Source organism: Emys orbicularis, chromosome 8 (assembly GCF_028017835.1).
Source record: "Emys orbicularis isolate rEmyOrb1 chromosome 8, rEmyOrb1.hap1, whole genome shotgun sequence".
NCBI classification, from domain to species: domain Eukaryota; kingdom Metazoa; phylum Chordata; order Testudines; family Emydidae; genus Emys; species Emys orbicularis.
The window spans coordinates 15,909,320-15,927,451 of record NC_088690.1 but is presented as its reverse complement, the minus strand read 5'-3'; the positions used below and the strand labels follow the sequence as shown (position 1 = coordinate 15,927,451).

General features: G+C 47.5%; 1 protein-coding gene across 1 annotated transcript in view; it reads right to left on the bottom strand.

The window, feature by feature from the left end:
* HOOK1 (hook microtubule tethering protein 1) overlaps window positions 1-11,688 on the bottom strand; it is a 64,443-nt gene extending 52,755 nt beyond the window's left edge. The window contains exon 1 of the mRNA XM_065409160.1: window positions 11,578-11,688. Within this exon, the coding sequence (XP_065265232.1) occupies window positions 11,578-11,688 (111 nt within the window). The remainder of the gene's footprint in view (window positions 1-11,577) is intronic.
* Between the last annotated feature and the right edge of the window lie 6,444 nt (window positions 11,689-18,132).

Genomic DNA, 18,132 nt, shown 5'->3' with positions numbered 1-18,132 from the left:
TCAGGAAAGATGTGGACAAATTGGAGAAAGTCCAGAGAAGAGCAACAAAAATGATTAAAGGTCTAGAAAATATGACCTATGAGGGAAGACTGAAAAAATTGGGTTGGTTTAGTCTGGAGAAGAGAAGACTGAGAAGGGACATAACAGTTTTCAAGTACATAAAAGGTTGTTTGTTACAAGGAAAAGGGAGAAAAATTGCTCTCCTTACCCTCTGAGGATAGGACAAGAAGCAATGGGCTTAAATTACAGCAAGCGCAGTTTAGATTGTACATTAGAAAAAACTTGCTGTCAGGGTGGTTAAGCACTGGAATAAATTGCTAAGGGAGTTTGTGGAATCTCCATCATTGGAGATTTTTAAGAGCAGGTTAGACAAACACCTGTCAGGGATGGTCTAGATAATACTTAGTCCTGCCATCGGTGAACAGGACTGGAGTAGATGACCTCTCAAGGTCCCTTCCAGTACTACAAGTCTATGACTCTAAGATTTCCCTTCCCAATCTCTTACAGCCTTGGTTATTAGGTCAGAGGTGTAAGCATTAGCAGTATTTTCCCTTTGCATATTAAAAGGGCACAAAAACACTCCTGTAAACCATGATTCTTACTGATGCATAATTCAGAGGTCTGCAGTCTTTTACCATAATCAAGAAGCCGGTAAAAGAACATATCAAGTCTGATTCCTATTTCTTTCCACTGAATAGTTAGAGAAAATTAAAAATATTATCTCTCTCACACACACATTATAAAGTATAAATTACTATTTTTTTTAAATTAACATGACTCTGCACAGGTATTATTTCAAGACAGTGGCCAAAGAGATTTTTTGTTGTTTGTTTGTTTTTTAATGGCACACACAAAACCATTGGCATTTTAGACAAGATTGTTGCAGATCTCTGACAACTTAAATGATGGGGCAGACTTGACATAAGTCACACTCAGCTGTGGAGAGAAACTTAAAAGAGAGGAGTAGATTAAAGAGAGAGAAGGAGAATTAATTTTAAACAGTGTCTCTCCTCATCTGGGGTGCAAAATGTTTATATGTTTAAGAGGTACATTTACAATCTCAATTTTTTAAACATAAAACTTCCTCCTGTGGGACTTTATTTTAGAAGCAGCTATAGTTATAAATGTTTAGTCAAACACGGAACTGCATAGCCTTTCATCAGAGGGCGAGAGATTGCTTTAAAGTGAACCTGAGAATGAAGGTGTCATTCTCCTTGTGACAGAGACACCTGGAGCAGGGGTCAGCCTCTTTGATCACACCCTCATAAGCTGGACTGTGGTCTGCGGTTGTAAGAGGTGGAAAGGAACCCCCTCCCCTCAAAAAAAAATAAAATAAAAAGCAAATACAAGATTCTGGATGCCACAGATCAAGAGAGTCTGGAGTTAAAACCAAACCTCAAAGCAGGTTAAAGCATGAGAGAAGAGTTTAATGCTTCCAGAATGCTGGTAAAGGACAATCTTACTCTTTGTGGATTTAAAATCGCAGTGTGAAACTAACACAATATTGAATGATGATGGCGACACTAACCAGGTCTGGGGGTTTGCCTCAGATCTAAAGACTAAACCAGAACTAGCTCTGTCCAGGTATTCCCAGCTTCTGTCACATTACAAAAAAACACACCGTCATAAGCAAGAATTCAACCGGTTGTTTGTGTAGGCGGCGTGGATGCACTATATAGGGTGTGTAAGCTATGTAAGCTGAGAGGATATTTCACAGGGCGTGAGGGGAAGGGGGCATTGCATAGGAGGAAGAGATATAATAAAGGGGGCAGTTTAAAAAGACACCCTCCTGCAAACCCCCTGAGGAGAGGAGAGGGGACAAGACCCACTCGTGACAGATACAAGCCACGCTGCTAATGTAGCGAACGCCACAGCGACGGGCACGGAAATTATAGCGGGGGGGGGGGGGGCATTATACAAGATAGGAGCCCACGGGCGAGGGGCAATGAGACAGCGCGGGGACCGCGGTCCCGCGGCACTAACTGGGATGCGGTGTTAACCGGGCAAGGGGATGAACACAGGGGGCAGGTGCACAGGCTGGTGACTGTAACAAGGGGCGTTATGCGGGGCGCAGGGGGAGGTTACGGGGATCGCTTATACAGGATAGCGGGCAGCGTGCTGACAGGATAGAGCCCCCGCCCGCCCCAAGAGGGGTCAGGCCGCCCCGCCCCGCGCGTACTCACCCAGAGCATGAGGCTGTCGCAGAGCACCAGCTCGCTGGGCTTCGCCTCCATGGTGGCGGCAGCGGCCTGCTCCTCTGAGCGCTGGCCGGCTCCTCTCTCAGGACCGCTACGTAACCAGCTTAATCCACTAATCTCACTTACGCCCAAAACAATGCGCAGTTTACGTGACAACACCTCCTCCCCCGCGCTGCAGCGCCACTGTCACATAGCCACTCCCGCCCACTGTCCTGGGCCTTGACTGACATGGGAGTCCTCCAATCACTGGAAGGGAAGGCGGAGAGGACTCCAAGCGCCTCGCCCACCACGCGTTTGCACCAATCAGGGAACCCAGAGGCGGGGAAGGTTCGGCAGGGGAGCTAGCGCTGATCGGGGTCGCGCAAGGAAGGCCGGGAGAGCTGCTGGCTGGGGCTCTAAGAGCGGGTGAGCGGCGAGTCTAAGCGGGAGATTCTCCTTCATGTGAAACAACCACCCCGTCGGAGCGCCCCAGCGCGCGCACCGCCCAGCCCTCCCCCTCCTCAGTCACTGCCGTCACCGCCACCACCAAAGCACCACAGCCCCAGTCCCCCTGCGCGCAGCTCCCTCATCTCCTCAACCACCATCCAGCCCCTCAGTCACTGCCGCCACCGCCATCTCCACCAAAGCACCACAGCCCCAGTCCCCCTGTGCGCAGCCCCCTCATCTCCTCAACCGCCATCCAGCCCCTCAGTCACTGCCACTGCCGCCACCACCAAAGTGCAAGCGGGGGAATGGTCCCGCTATTGTGGGGAACTTTCCTGGCTTCTGCACTACCCCGGTGAAGTGGGCTAACGAAAGGATCCGAGTCCTCGCTCCCACTTCCTTTACCCAGAGGCCTCCCTGCCCTTGAGGACTCCCCTTCCACTCTCCTGTCTGGCAGAGTCCTCGTAAACCCTGACAAGGCTGGGCCCAGGATTCCTGGGGGGCTTGACCCCCAACCTTGCTGTGGTCACCTAGGACAGGGGCTAGGGTGTCCCCACTCCGGGGTACTCTCTCTGCTCTGGGCACCTCCCTGACCCACTGATCATTTCATACAATTTAAAGTAAATACAAGTTATTTAATTAACAATTACTTTTAAAAAAGAATAAGGAAAAATGGAAAAGGTTAAAGGAAACACATCACCCTGCTCTGAGGCAGGGAATATCACAAGCAGTGTCTCTGGAACGTCAGGGCAGTTCACAGTCTGTTCCTTGTAGGTCCCGGGCCTCCTTCTCAGGCCCTGGCTGTGCTGCAGGGACGCTGTGGGTTGGACACTTGCTCTGGCAGTGGCCAGACGCTCTCAGGCTCTAGGTGGCAGGACCCTTCTTCCCAGCGTCGCCCCCGCCCTGTCAGGGTTACGATCCCCCTCCAAGTCTGGCCTGCAAGGCCTTTTGGCTGAGGTATCTCCCTGTGCTGGGCCCACTGCCAGGGTCCCCCTCACTCTCCCCAGCTGCTCACCGCACCCAGCTCCGGACTGCTCCAGCCCCAGCCCCAGCTCCACTCTGCCTCAGCGCTGCTGCTGCTGCTGCTGCTGCTCTGCCTTCAGCTCCCTGGGCTGCTTCTCTGGCCCCTCTGGCTCTGGTTGCTGCAGCTCTCCTCCCAGGGCAGGTCTGCTCTGCAGGCTGCTTCTGTAACTCTGCTTTGGGGCTGCAGCTCTGCTCCCAGCAACTTAGCTCAGGCCCCTGCTCTCTCCTGGCTGTGCTCTGGCTTTAGGGCTGCAGCTCTGCTCCCAGCAACTTAGCTCAGGCCCCTCTCTGTCCTGGCTGTGCTCTGGCTTTGGGGCTGCAGCTCTGCTCCCAGCTCAGGATCTGCTCTCCCTGGGCTTTGTCTCTGGCTCTGTGGCTGCGCCTCTGGCCCCTCTGGATCTGGCACGGTTCTGCTCTCCAGCTCAGCTTGGGCCCCTGCTTTCTCCTTAGCTCGGCCCCACTCAGTCTGACCCCGGCAATTCCAGCTCACAGGGAGGACGGGACCTCCCTGGCCTCCTGACCCTCTGATTAGCCTGTCAATCAGGCTGATCTGGAGCATTGGCCTCTCCCCATTGTTTCTGGGGACTGTCAGTCTCAGGCTCCTGATTTGCCATCGACCCTTCCCCTTTTAGTACTGGGAGCAAGCCAATCAAAACACCCCCACTGAATGTTAGTAAGGGGCAACAGTCCCCTTACAAAAGCACCACAGCCCCAGTCCCCCTGCGCGCAGCCCCCTCTGCCTCTCCGTCTCCTCAACCGCCATCCAGCCCCTCAGTCACTGCCGCCACCGCCATCTCCACCAAAGCCCAGTCCCCCTGCGCGCAGCCCCCTCATCTCCTCAACCGCCATCCAGCCCCTCAGTCACTGCCGCTGCCGCCACCACCAAAGCCCAGTCCCCCTGCGCGCAGCCCCCTCATCTCCTCAACCACCATCCAGCCCCTCAGTCACTGCTGCCACTGCCGTCTCCACCAAAGCACCACAGCCCAGTCCCCCTGCGCGCAGCCCCCTCTGCCTCTCCGTCTCCTCAACCGCCATCCAGCCCCTCAGTCACTGCCGCCACCGCCATCTCCACCAAAGCACCACAGCCCAGTCCCCCTGCGTGCAGCCCCCTCTGCCTCTCCTCTCCATCTCCTCAACCGCCACCCAGCCCCTCGGCCACTGCCGCAGCCACCAATCACCCACCACCATCAGTCTGTGGCCCCGGCCCCATCAGCACCTCCTACTAGCCGCCATCACCACAGCAGCCCCAGCATCAGGGCCCCCAGCCCATCAGACGCCACTGCACCTCCAACCTGTCATTGCCACTACCCTGTGCACACCCCTCCACCTCTTCACCAGCACCAGGCCCCTCGGAGCCACTAGCCACTACCACCTCTGCTACCTCATCCACATGCCCTCAGCCTACACTGCTTCACCCTCCCATCTCCACCCACTCTGCCACTGCCCCCGCACAAAACTGTTTCCCAGCATTAACTATAAAGTAATAATTGTTACAACCTGGCCCGGTACCACTCTGTATGGTCACCAGTCTGTTGTGGGTGAAACCAGTTGCTTGGTCGCCCATGCTTTGTCTTGAATGATCCCTTAGAATATGTGGTAACTAGTTATGATCATTTATTTTTTGACCTTAGCTGTGACACTCTGAATACTTTTTCCAGACCTGAGGAAGAGCTCTGTGTAGCTCAAAAGCTTGTCTCTCTCAACAACACAAGTTGGTCCATCTTTACCCATCTCATCTCTCTCTAAAGGTTCATCGAACATTATTCCCAATTTACAGGTTGGGATAGGGAGGCACAGGGAAGCCATGGCCCACATTCTCTAAAAGTGGCCACTGATTTTGGATGCCAACTCGGAGACTGTTGGACATGATTTTCAGAAGCGCTAAGGTTCCTACAATTCCAGTTGATGTCCGTGGGAGCCGTATATACTCAGCATCTCTGAAAATGAGGTCATAAGTGTCTCAAGTGGGACAACCAAAAATCAGATGCCAAACTTTACAACTGTCCAAAATGACTTGTCTACCGTCATGCAGCAAGTAAGTGGCAGAACAAAGAAATAGAAACCACTTCTGTATCTTATCCACTGGACCACACTGCCTTCCACTATACTGTGAACAGAAAATTGGGATATACTTAATTAAAAGCTGAGTCAGGCTGACATGGTTGGAATTTTTAAGAATGAGTGGTGTTACTATCAGGACACAGCACCTTTAGGGTGTGGTACAGTCTGGGTGGTACAGTGCAAAAGCCTTGCCCATTGTAACTTGGTTGCAGCAAGGAACAGAATAGATAGATAGCCTGCAACAAGGAAATCTCATGTTGTGGTAACCTGATTAATTTTTTCTGTTGATGTTTCTTGTTCTAATGAAAATATTTTTAGTTAATTGAAGGCATGATTGGCTTCTTTGAATCCGGACATAACAGACTAAAGACTGGATATTATGTCTTAGTGGTACAACAATAGTTAAGGTTTTGTTGAGTTGGTATAATTGTTTTAGCAGCAAATAGAAGGTTTTCTCAAAATGTAATACAAAATTTGCTTCTTAAGTATTGTTGGAAAAATTCCATACTTGAAGGAGTAAAATATAGATGAATTACTCTAGTTAAGTCTAATATTGTTTCTTATTTCCCCCAAACAGTGCAGGGAGGTCTGAGGATAGTTACAGAGCTCTCATCTCTTTTTCATTCTGGATTGTCATTTTTTCCTCTTACTTTCTTCAATGTCTATAATCAAATACTCAGCATCACTGTATAGCCCAGAGGACAGATACCTTATCTTCTTCAGCGGCTGCTGTTAATGCTACTCCAAAGACTGTCAGTTTGTAGGGTCTCAAGGGTGACACGATCTGTTCACTCTCTCTTTGCCCACAGAGAATGTTCTCTGACCAGAGTTTGGAGAGGAGAAGAATTGAATTTCTACTCTTGAACTCAAGCCTCCTCTCCACATGGTAATAGCTGGTGCAACCAGCCATGTCACCACAGAGAGCTGTATAATAACTGCCCATACAGATTTCAAAACAACCTGGAACTACATACTTTTTGTGCACACATAGATATATAAAATTTAGGAGCTATTGATTTTTTGTTTCAATGAACAGGTATAAGGAGGATGTATTCACTCTCCATGACCTTAGCTATGATTTTTTTCCCATAGGAATATAGGCATTGCCATCTCCCACAGTCTCTTATACTGTTTGATTTTTACCATTTAATTATGTGTCAGTTGGTTCTATTGTATTACACATAGGTTCTTATAGTGCCGTCATCATCATAATATCTGAGTGCCTTCCAATAGTGCTTTACAGGTACAGCTACACTCCAACCTCCCACCCTGCGGTAGCAAGTCTCAGAGCCTGGGTTAACTGACTCAGGCTTCTGCTACGGGTTAGCAGTGTAGCCATTCCCGCTCAGGCTGGAGCCTGGGCTCTAAAACGCAGCAAGGGAGGAGAATCTCAGAGCCTGGGCTTCAATTTGAGTGGGACTGTCCACATTGCTATTTTTAGCCCAGTAGGGTGAGCCCTGTGAGCCTGAGTCAATTGGCCTAGGCTCTGAGATTCGCTGTTTTTTTATGCAGTTTAGACATACCCTAAATGACGTGACTAACAGCTGTGATATATGGTTTGTTCTTTCTTTCATCTGTAGTCAAGGGAGAATTGTGTGTAGTGCAGTGTTTTGTTTTTGTAATTTTTTAAGATGTACAAGCTTCTATGTGTTTATATTAGAGAAGGCAAGGTTGAAGAAGAGTGCCTTGCACTTGTAGGTGATGTTTGTGATAGAAGTTCATTCGGCAGTCTCTGCATGATCCCTGAGAAAGCTTTATCTCCTGCCCAGACAAGCTTTATATACTTATGAGAGATTTCAGAGTAGCAGCTAAATGTGGTAGTCTCTAAAGTGCCACCAGTTCTTATGATAGAACGTTCCATTGTACCTATAGAGCGGAGGTGTCAACTACAGTCCTAATCTTAGAGCTTTAGGCCATCAATTAGATATGCGAGACCTGGTCCATTGAGCACCTTTAAGATAAGGACTGAGACCTTGAACTTTACTCTGTATTCTGTAGGAAGCCAATCTGGAGAGGGGAAGACAGATCTGCAGAGGCTCACTGTACTGCAGCATTCTGTACCAGTTGAAGTTTCCTAAGGGTTGATGGCTTCATGTCCAGGTATATTGCATTGCTGTAGTCCAGATGGGAGGGTGATGAAAGCATCTGTAATCAAGGACAGGTCATTGACTGCCAGGATAAAACAGAGGGTATGTCTGTACTAGAGCTGAAGGTGTAATTTCTAGTTCAAATAGACAAATCCACAATAGGACTGATCAAGCTAGTGTGCTAAAAATAGACGTGTAGTACAAGCAGTAGGACAGGCTAGCTGCCCAAAGTATGAGTCTTCATTAAACATTAAATATGTATACAGATGTGGCTATCCACAGATATAAAGCGCATATCTGCAGATTTGCAGGGCTCTCCTAACAATGAGTGAGACCAGCAGGGCCATGGTCAGCGACCAGGTCAGGAACCGCAGTGGTGAAAGCAGCAGCATGTCAGGCTGCTGCTCGCAGGAGCCAGCACCCAACCTGGGCAGCTCCTTCAGCATGGCTGTACTGCCCCCAGCCCTGCACACTGGGGCAGGCACCAGGCCCACCAGCAGCTGTCCCTGGGCATCTGCATATTGCTCATTCTGACTAGTTCACCTATTGGCTGCACATGAATATTGAGTAGGACAGGACAGAGAATAGATTCTTGCAGGACTCCACACATAAGAGGTTTTGTGATGGTGGTGGTGCAGTTTCCCATCACTACTCTTTTGGTGTTTCCCTCCAAACACTTTAGCGCATTCCCTGGGATCCCTGTCATCTCTCCCAGTCAGGACAACAGTAGCTCATGGTCAACAGTGGTGACTGCTGAAGAGAGGTCCAGGAGGATGAGCATGGACGTCTGCCTTCCTTGCACTGACAGCAGGAAATCACCCAGCAGACCCACTAAAACTGTTTCTGTCCCATGTCCTGGCCTGATTCCAGATTGTGCTGGGTTTAGGATATTAATTTTTAATTAGTTGACATGGTTCATAGTTTTGGAGTTCCCAGTAGTGTTTGGTACCTGGTAATTACCCTTCTGGGGGCAAAAGAGGGGCATCAATGATTGCTATTATTAATTATTACTTTACAGAACACAAAAGCATGTCAGGCACTTAATAAAAGAAGACATAGTCCTTGCCCCAAATAACTTACATTTTAAACTATCCTTGATGCAATAACTGAGGAGGCCAGACTGTAGGCAGGGAATGGGACAGGAAAGGAAGAGGGTTACCGCAATATAATTACAAGATTACTCAGTTTAAGGCACTTTGATCATTTAAAAAAATATACAAATAAAATAGTTAAAATAATTAACTCACTTAAGGGAAGCATTGCAAAAGAAGGGAGTTTTCAAGAGCTACTTTTCAACGAGGGGAGGGCAGTAGCTTGTCAGATCAGAATAGAAAGGGCTTTCCATCTACAGTAAGGCAGCATGAAGAAAGGCACAGAAGGGCTTGTGGTAGAAGATGAATGGGGCCTCGCTGGTGGAGTAGAGGAGGTGGGGGAATAATGTGATGAGATAAGATCAGTTATGTAGAAAGGAACCTAGTTATGTAGGGCTTTGAAGGTGAGGACAAGTTTAAATTTGATCTGATCAATCCTGGAAAGGGGGAAGAAGTACTAGAGCATGGTTCTCAAACTGTGGGTCAGGACCCCAAAGTGGGTCGCAACCTCATTTTAATGGGGTCGCCAGGGCTAGCTTAGACTTGCTGGGGCCCAGGGGCTGAAGCCAAAGCCCGAGCCCCACTGTCTGGGGCCAAACCTGAAGCCCAGGACCAAAGCCAAAGCCCAAGGGCTTCAGCCTGGGGTGGTGGGGCTCAGGTTATAGGCCGCCTGCCTGGGGCTGAATCCCTGGGGCTTTGATGCCCTCACCCGAGGCAGTGGGGCTTGGGCAGGTTCAGAGTTCGGTCCCCCCTCCTGGGGTCTTGTAGTAATTTTTGTTGTCAGAAGTGGGTCGCAGTGCAATTAAATTTGAGAACCCCTGTACTAGAGCATAGAGCAGGGGTGGGCAAACTTTTTGGCCCAAGGGCCACATCTGGTATGGAAATTGTATGGTGGGCCATGAATGTTCACGAAATGGGGTTTGGAGTGCGGGAGATGGTGCTGGCTCTGTGGTGGGTCCAGAAATGAGGAGTTCAGTGTGCGGGAGGCGGCTCCGGGCTGGGGCAGAGGGTTGGAGTGTGGGGGAGAGGGCTCCAGCTAGGGGTGTGGGCTCTGGTGTGGGGCTGGGATAAGGGTTTGGAGGGCAGGAGGGGGATCAGGGCTGGGGCAGGGAGTTGGGACATGGGAGGGGGTCAGGGATGCAGGCTCCGGGTGGCACTTACATCAAGCAGCTCCCAGAAGCAGTGGCTTGTCCCCCCTCCTACGCGGAGATGTGGCCAGGGAGCTTTGCATGCCGCCCCATCCGCAGGTGCCGCCCCTGCAGCTCCCATTGGCCGTGTTTCCCGGCCAATGGGAGCTGCGGGGGCGGCGCTTGGGGTGGGGACAGCGTGCGGAGCTCCTTGGCTGCCCCTATGTTTAGGAGCCGAAGGGGAGACAAGCTGCTTCTTCCGGGAGCTGCACGGAGCCATAGTATGTGCGGAGCGGGACAAGCCCCAGACCCTCGAGGGCCGGATTAAAATGTCTGAAGGGCCGGATGCAGCCCCCTGGCTGTAGTTTGCCCACCGCTGGCATAGAGGGAAAGCTGGAAATTACACCTCTTAACATTGTACCCAACCAGAGTGTCACAGTGTGTATGTGGGGAGAAGGGGAGCAAGTATGGGGGGGGGTTGCTGTTAGGAGGGGGGAGGAGGTGAAATGTGTAAATAATGAGACACAGCACTTTAACACTTTTCAATGTACATAAAATGATTTTGCCTTTCATGAACTATATTGAAAATGATTAACAGTAAAAGTAATGTTTAAAAATGTTGAAACAGCTTAATCTCTCTGATTTTGTTGATTTTTTTCCTCCTCTTCCATTCTATACATACATTTTTCTTCAGTATTTTTTCTAAAATGCTTAGCTTTTCAATGTCTTTGTTTATTTTTCTTTAGTTCCTGTCTTCCCTTCTCTTACAGATTATAGATTTGTTCCTTCTGTGATTCTGTTTTTCCCTTGTATTTATTTTGTTCCTCATCCTCTGTCACAGTCCTTGTTTTAAGTATTTTTCCTTTATCTCTTTTAAGATTTGTTCTCCTTTATAATTATTTTCAGTCTTTTAGCTAATTTCTCCTCGTCCCCCTTTCTATATGCTCACCACTCTCTTTTCTTCTCTGTCATTCTACCTCCATTCATTTTCCCTTGCAATAAGTGTAACGTGCTGGTATCTGTTTTTTCTTAACCACTTTTGCTCTTACTGAAACTTTCCTTCCACCCATCTCTCCCGCCAGCTTCCAGATTTTACCTCTCACTCTGCCCAGGTCAGCCCCTGGTAGGGTGACCAGACAGCAAACGTGAAAAATCGGAACAGAGGGTGGGAGGGGGGGTAATAGGAGCCTATATAAGAAAAAGACCCCAAAATCGGGACTGTCCCTATAAAATCGGGACATCTGGTCACCCTAGCCCAGGGGTTGGCAACCTGCGGCACGCAAGCTGATTTTCAGTGGCACTCACACTGCCTGGGTCCTGGCCACCGGTTTGGGGGGCTCTACATTTTAATTTAATTTTAAACGCAGCTTCTTAAACATTTTTAAAACCTTATTTTCTTTACATACAACAATAGTTTAGTTATATATTATAGACTTATAGAAAGAGACCTTCTAAAAACGTTAAAATGTATTACTGGCACGCGAAACCTTAAATTAGAGTGAATAAATGAAGACTCGGCACACCATTTCTGAAAGGTTGCCAACCCCTGCCCTAGCCCCTGGTATACCTGCTTTCTCCAGCCTGCCAGGCCTGATGCCTCTACTGCCTCCTTGTGTTGTCTTCTCCGTCCTTGGGACTGTGCTGCATATGGGTCTTTCTGCAGGTCAGCTGTTCCCATGAGTACAAAAGGCAGCCCTGCACAGAGCTGTGTGGCATAGCAGAGTGTGTGGAGAAGGTTGGGGTTAATCAGAAACAGCCAAGCACCAATTCCCCTGCTAAAGTTGAGGCTGAGGAAATGTCTGAAAGTCAGGCAATTAGTTGTAACTGTGATAGGTGAGGGCTATGCTGGAAATCTGTTAAGGACTGTACTTTCCAAGGGGAGACTGCCTGAGGCACTAGAACCGAGTCAAAAAGCTGTATAGGAGACAGGGCTGTATAGGTTTGTCAGTCCTTTACCCCTAAACCCCCATTAGCTCACAGTCTCTCCTTCAAGATTATTAGGCACTCTGCACGTATGATGTGTGAACTCGGCAGGTAGAAACGAGAGACAAAATTATAAATTCAAATGGTTTCCCTCTGCCTGGCAAACTATGCAGCTATGTTTTATCATCCCAGTGGCCATTCCCCATGTATGCATTAGGGAGACAGCAATACTAGCAGGCTGTAGTTCGTGAAGGAACAGGGCAGTGGGACAAAAGTGATGATGGTAAAGAAAGTACTCTAATCGCTAAGAGAAAAGATAAACCCCATTTTTCCTTGGCCATAGACATTGCTAGTAACCTCTTCATGTGGTGCAGGTGCAGCTCATGTGATAGTATATCAGCAGATTACGTTTTTGTGCCAGTCATGATTATAGGCACCTTGACCTACTTTAACATTCCAGATAGGGGGAAGAGTAGTTTGGCACTGTCAGCAGTTGCTGTGATTTAACCTCTTGATATCTAACTTCTACTGATACCACTTTTAAAGTCAGCTTTAAAACAAACTAGATATTTCTAGCTATATGCATTTATTTATTTATTTTTAAAAATATTCTTTGCTAATAGATACTTGACTCCCTTAATCTGTATTTTTTCTTTCATTGCAGGGTTCAAGTCTGTTTTAACACTTTGAGCTTTGAGCAAAGGATTGCACTAGATGACCTCTTGAGGTCTCTTCCAACCCTAATATTCTATGACTAGCAAACATCACTGACTTCAATGGGATTCTTGTCTGCGTAAGGATGCAAGATCAAGCTCTTCGTGGATGTTTAACTTTTTATCTAGTAAAACAGCCTGCATTGCTGCTCTTGACATTAGATTTGACTAGTAAATCTTCCGAACTTCAAAGGAATTACATAACTGAATCAGTTATACAACAGTTCATTTTTTACCTGTTGGTTGATTGCACACTGAAAAAACCCCCTACATATTCAGATAGTGACGACTTGCCCCGAATCAGGGTGGTATACAAACAAGTCTTTTTTTAAATTTGAAGAATGTGTTTATTCTGTTTAGGATAGCTAATATATCATATATACAGGACGGTAGATATAATGAATTCTTCTGTACATTCATGTAGAAACAGAAAATGTAAAAGCCAAACAGTGACACTTGGTGGCCAGTTATGTAATACAGCCTCCTCTCCCCCACCCCCTGGAATGTATTTGAAAAGGTTTAAAGACTAGATGAAAAATTATCTATTTCACAGCCTTGCTGTCACATCTGGTAACTTGGCTGATGTTAATTACAATGCTATGCACTTCTCTGGCATTTTTCCAAGGACTGAAAGCCACACTACAAATATTAATTAAGCCTCACAACATCATGTGAGGTAGATGTCATGGATGCACATGCTAGAGATTAACTAGTTGATTTATCTAAATTCAAGTAGTGAATCATTGGTAGAGTTGTGAATAGGTTAGGAATCCTGATTCCCAATACCTGCTTTAACCACTAGACAACAGTGTCCCTCCTGGTCTTCCATATATTGTCTAAAATTGTCCTGGCAGATAAAATCCAACTTCCCTTTGAACCAAACTCTGCCTAAATTGGAAGCTTTGATATTGTCACCATTAAAAAGGCAATGTCCACCTGTTTTGGCCCCAAATTTGACCTACTTTGAAGTTTTTATAATCAGATGAAGACTGGTCTGCTAGCTGAATTCTTTCTTTCTTTCTACAGACTCATTCCGCCACTGAAGACAAACATGTAATTATTCTGGTGTGAATAAATCTGCCATTTGGTTGGAGCCAGGAAATAATTACCAGTCTTTTACCAGACATCCTATAGCAGTGGTGGGCAACCTGCGGCCGCTTCCCGCAGCTCCCATTAGCCATGAACGACGTAAACAAACTGTCTGGCAGCCCGCCAGCAGATTACACTGATGGGCCGCGTGCGTCCCGCAGGTTGCCCACCACTGTTGTATGTGATTGTGAATGGGAGTAGAGGTGGTTTGTGAAATTGGAATAGGAGGGATGGTGGACAGACTGAGTTACCATTACCTTACATGGGCATTCCTTGCAAATTGGGAAGGATAAATGTAGCAGACGAAACAGTTATCCCCTGCCCTCCTCCCTGCCTAATTCCCATCGGTCACTCATGAAGGGGCTTCTACAGTGTTGGGGAAAGGAGGAGATAATGTCACAGAGCTAAAATTCCCCTCATCCCTCTATACCCCTAAGACACATGTGCCAGATTTCTGTTCCCTGCACGGAGAGAGGTAAAGGGGAACAATCTGGCTCACACATAGGAATCTTACTAAATAAAAGGCTGCTTGCACCCAGAATGCTCTGAATACATCTTTGTGCTTGTACCTTTTTGGCCTGTGGGAGATACAGCAGCAAAATAAATTATTAACTTTTTCAGGAAATGATCAACATGGATCAGCTGAATGAAGCATGGCCTGATCCAACCAAGTGTTAAGAGATCCATCTGGGAGCAATGCAGTAACTTTAGAATTATAAAATATTTACACCTGTACCATATTTCAGCATGCTATTTCCCGCCTGCCTTCTGACTGTAGCGTTCCCTTCTGTTCCTTCCCCTCTTTCTGTCTGCTTCTCCCTCCGCCCGGCCCCCCGCCAGTGGCTTGTCAATGCTTATATCTATGCTTTTCTATTTCTGGCTTTTTATTTACTTTCTTGTTGATATCTCTGCTTCTATTTTGGTGCTCATTCCTTCTGTATCTTTTTTCTGTGTCTGAGGTCATGAATGAAAAAGAGTTTGGTAGTTTCAGCATTGTCCCTAGCTGATGTTAGTTGACTTCACTGAACTGCTTACATAATGTGGGGCTGCAGTCCCTATTTTTAATCTTTCCTATGTACTAAAATTTGATCATTTGTGTCAGTGACAAAAACCCCATCTTCTGGGGACCAGGCTGATCTGAGCAAGTGCTGGTAAATTATCCTGCATGACACACAGTGGTCTTTTAGTGAGACTGAAAGGGTCATAGAGACCTATTACAAACAAATCTAAGTTCCCAATTTCAAATCGAGACATGACATGGCTGTTGTTTATGTACCGGCAACATCATTCAGCACTTAGTCCCTGATCCTGCAAAAGTTTGTGCACATTGTTAATTTTATGCACTGAGTAGTACCAATTTCCATTGAAATCAATGGGACTACTCAATGCATAAAGTTAAGTCCAATAGGGTTGATTCCAGTCTTTGGTGGAACAGAATAGATTACAGAGCAACATACGTTTCTTAAAAATGGGTTTTACTTTGGCTCTAGAAGGTTTACCAATAGTCCTATTGTTGTACACCACCTTCCTATTTACTGGAAAAGAATAACTCTAAAAGGACACTTCCTTTCAGGAAATGAAGTTTTGCAGTGTTACTGTTTAACCAACTCATAGCTCATACTAGATTAGGACATAGCAGATGGCATCATTTACATAACAAATACATAAAATTGGCATATTTCTGCCAATTTGGTGTGCAAGAGTGATGAAATCTTGAACCCAATGTCTTCATCTTTTATTCTTTTAAAATATTGTGTCATGAGTTTGCTCAAGCATTTTGACCATATTTTCATCAATGCTTGAAGGTCCCCTTGATATATCCTATTCCAGCAAGTGAAATAGCCAACTTACCAGCTACAAAAGAGGTTGCTGTAGGGATCTAGTCTATTTATTTATTTTAATCTATTGTATCAATATTTCTAACAAAAAATTAGGTTTTTGCACATGTATTATTTTCATGGCAAAGGCTCCAGTTGCTTAGATTTTACTAGCAGGCTGGTATGTTGCTAATTAAATGGATACTTCTCTTGCTCTCATCCACTTCCACTGACAGCTGGTATGTCATGTGTTGCTCTTGCATGGAAACCAGGTTAATAGCTGCCGTAATAGCTAAGATTTTGCTTTCAAGCAAAATACTGTAAGGCCTGCCTGTGTACACAGCAGTCAGCACTCTTCACTCTCATTTCCCAGAATGGAACTAGGTCACATCTTGGACACATGAGACGGTCCTTAATACGAAACTCCATCTCCAACTTAAAACCTGTAGGTTGCCATTGTGCTGACCTTGACCCAAAGCATTACCAGGACAAGTTATTTCATATTATTACACTTCTTGACCCTAGTTTTGTTACCTAGAATCTTATTTTAAAACCTGATGTAGAAAAGTAGGAACTAAGGCAGGGGCAGGCAAACTTTTTGGCCTGAGGGCTGCATCAGGTTTCCAAAATTGTATGGAGGGTCGGTTAGGGGAGGCTGTGCCTCCCCAAACAGCCAGGCGTGGCCCGGCCCCCGCCCCCTATCCAAGCGCCCCGCTTCTTGTCCCCTGATGCCCCCCCAGGACTCCTGCCCCATCCAACACCCCCGTTCCCTGACGGCCCTCCCAGGGCCCCTGCCCCATCCACCACCACCACCCCGCTCCCTGTCCCATGACCACCCCTGGAACTCCCACCTCAGACTGCCTCCCGCCACCCCTCCTCTCATTCCTGACTGCCCACCCCGGGATCTCTACCCCATCCAACTACCCTTTCTCCCTGACCGCCCCCGGAACCGCTGCCCCCCGCCGCCCTATCCAACCCCTCCTGACTGTTCCCCCAGGACTCCTACCCCCATTCAAACTCCCTGTTCCCCACCCTCTGACCGCCCCGACCCCTATCCACACCCCCGCCCCCTGACCACCACCCCGAACTCCCCTGCCCTCTATCCAATCCCCCCTGCTTCCTGCCTGGAGCACCGGTGGCTGGAGGTGCTACAGCTGTGCCGCCCGGCTGGAGCCAGCCACGCCACCGCGCAGCACAGAGCACCGGGTCAAGCCGTGGCCCCGCAGTTGCCCTGCCCGGCAAGAGCTTGCCGCCCTGCTGCCCAGAGCATTGTGCCGGCAGCGGGGAGAGCTGAGGCTGCGAGGGAGGGGGAACAGCAGGGGAGGGGCCGGGGGCTAGCCTCCCGGGCCACGGGCTCATGGGCCAGGCAGGAGGGTCCTGCGGGCTGTAGTTTGCCCACCTCTGAACTAAGGGCTTGATATTGCCTGTGAGTGACTTTACTCATGTGAGCAGTCCTGTTGGTTTCAACTGCATTGGTTTCCTCGAGTAAAATAACTCAGGCACATAGGTTTCTGTAGGATCAAACCATAACGTAAAAAACAACAAGTCCATCATTGTTATCACTAGTCTCTATTGTTTGTATCTTGGTGATGCCTAGGGGCCCTAATCAAGCATCATCAGGACCTTTTCGTGCTGGCTGCTGTACAGATCTGTAATGAACAAGTTAGCCTGTGCCCTAAAGAGCTCACCATCTAGATTTGTGCCAAGACACATCAGGTTAATGAAATAAAAAGGAGGGCAGGGAGACGGGAAAATGAAGCAGTAATAAAACAAGCATGTTTTTGCATAATGTCCCAGCTTGCCATCCACCTAGCTGTTATCAGCTGGCAGTCATGTTTCAACTGTTGATTTATTTTTAATATTCATACCACTTTACAGGGTTTTCCTGTCCCTAATCTATGTATTCAGAGTACATTCTGTAGCAATGAGAATGAAGGTTTGCTAGCCTCTAACTATACCTATTTGAAGGGATGGTATTTTGTTCTAAACCGGCAGCTAAGCAATGAAGTGAAAATGTAAGAGGGAAAATTGAAACCAGGAATTCCATTCTAATATTATCAATTCCAAATGTCTGCTGGGATCAGAAAAGGGGAAAAAGTAAACCTTTCTGCCCAAAGAAACAATGCGGAATGTATCATTCCTGTTCATTAGCAGTTACAAACCCCACTCCTCACATACTCTTTTAAGAAGGGTTTGAGATCTCTCTCTCTCTCTCTCTCTCTCTCTCTCACACACACACACACACACACACACTCTCTCTCTCTCTCTCTCTCTCTCTTTGTTTGTTTAATGAGAGGCAGCCTTTCTCCTTTACGTTAAAACCAGTTCAGATCCAGCTCAGGTTACTGGCGATCAAATGTGACCACAGTTAGTGACCTAAGTAAAATGGCTTTGATAGTTTTTGTCCAGTTCCCCTGTGGTTAGGCATCCACATCTCAAAAACACGATCACAACCAGTAACAACTGGCAGCCTTGCTGCCAATCTTAGCACACAGCCCACAGCTTGAGCAGACATTTGAGGGGCTTGGAGCATGAACTACCTTCAGATTCCTATGGGTGTTGATATCTCTATGTCAGTGT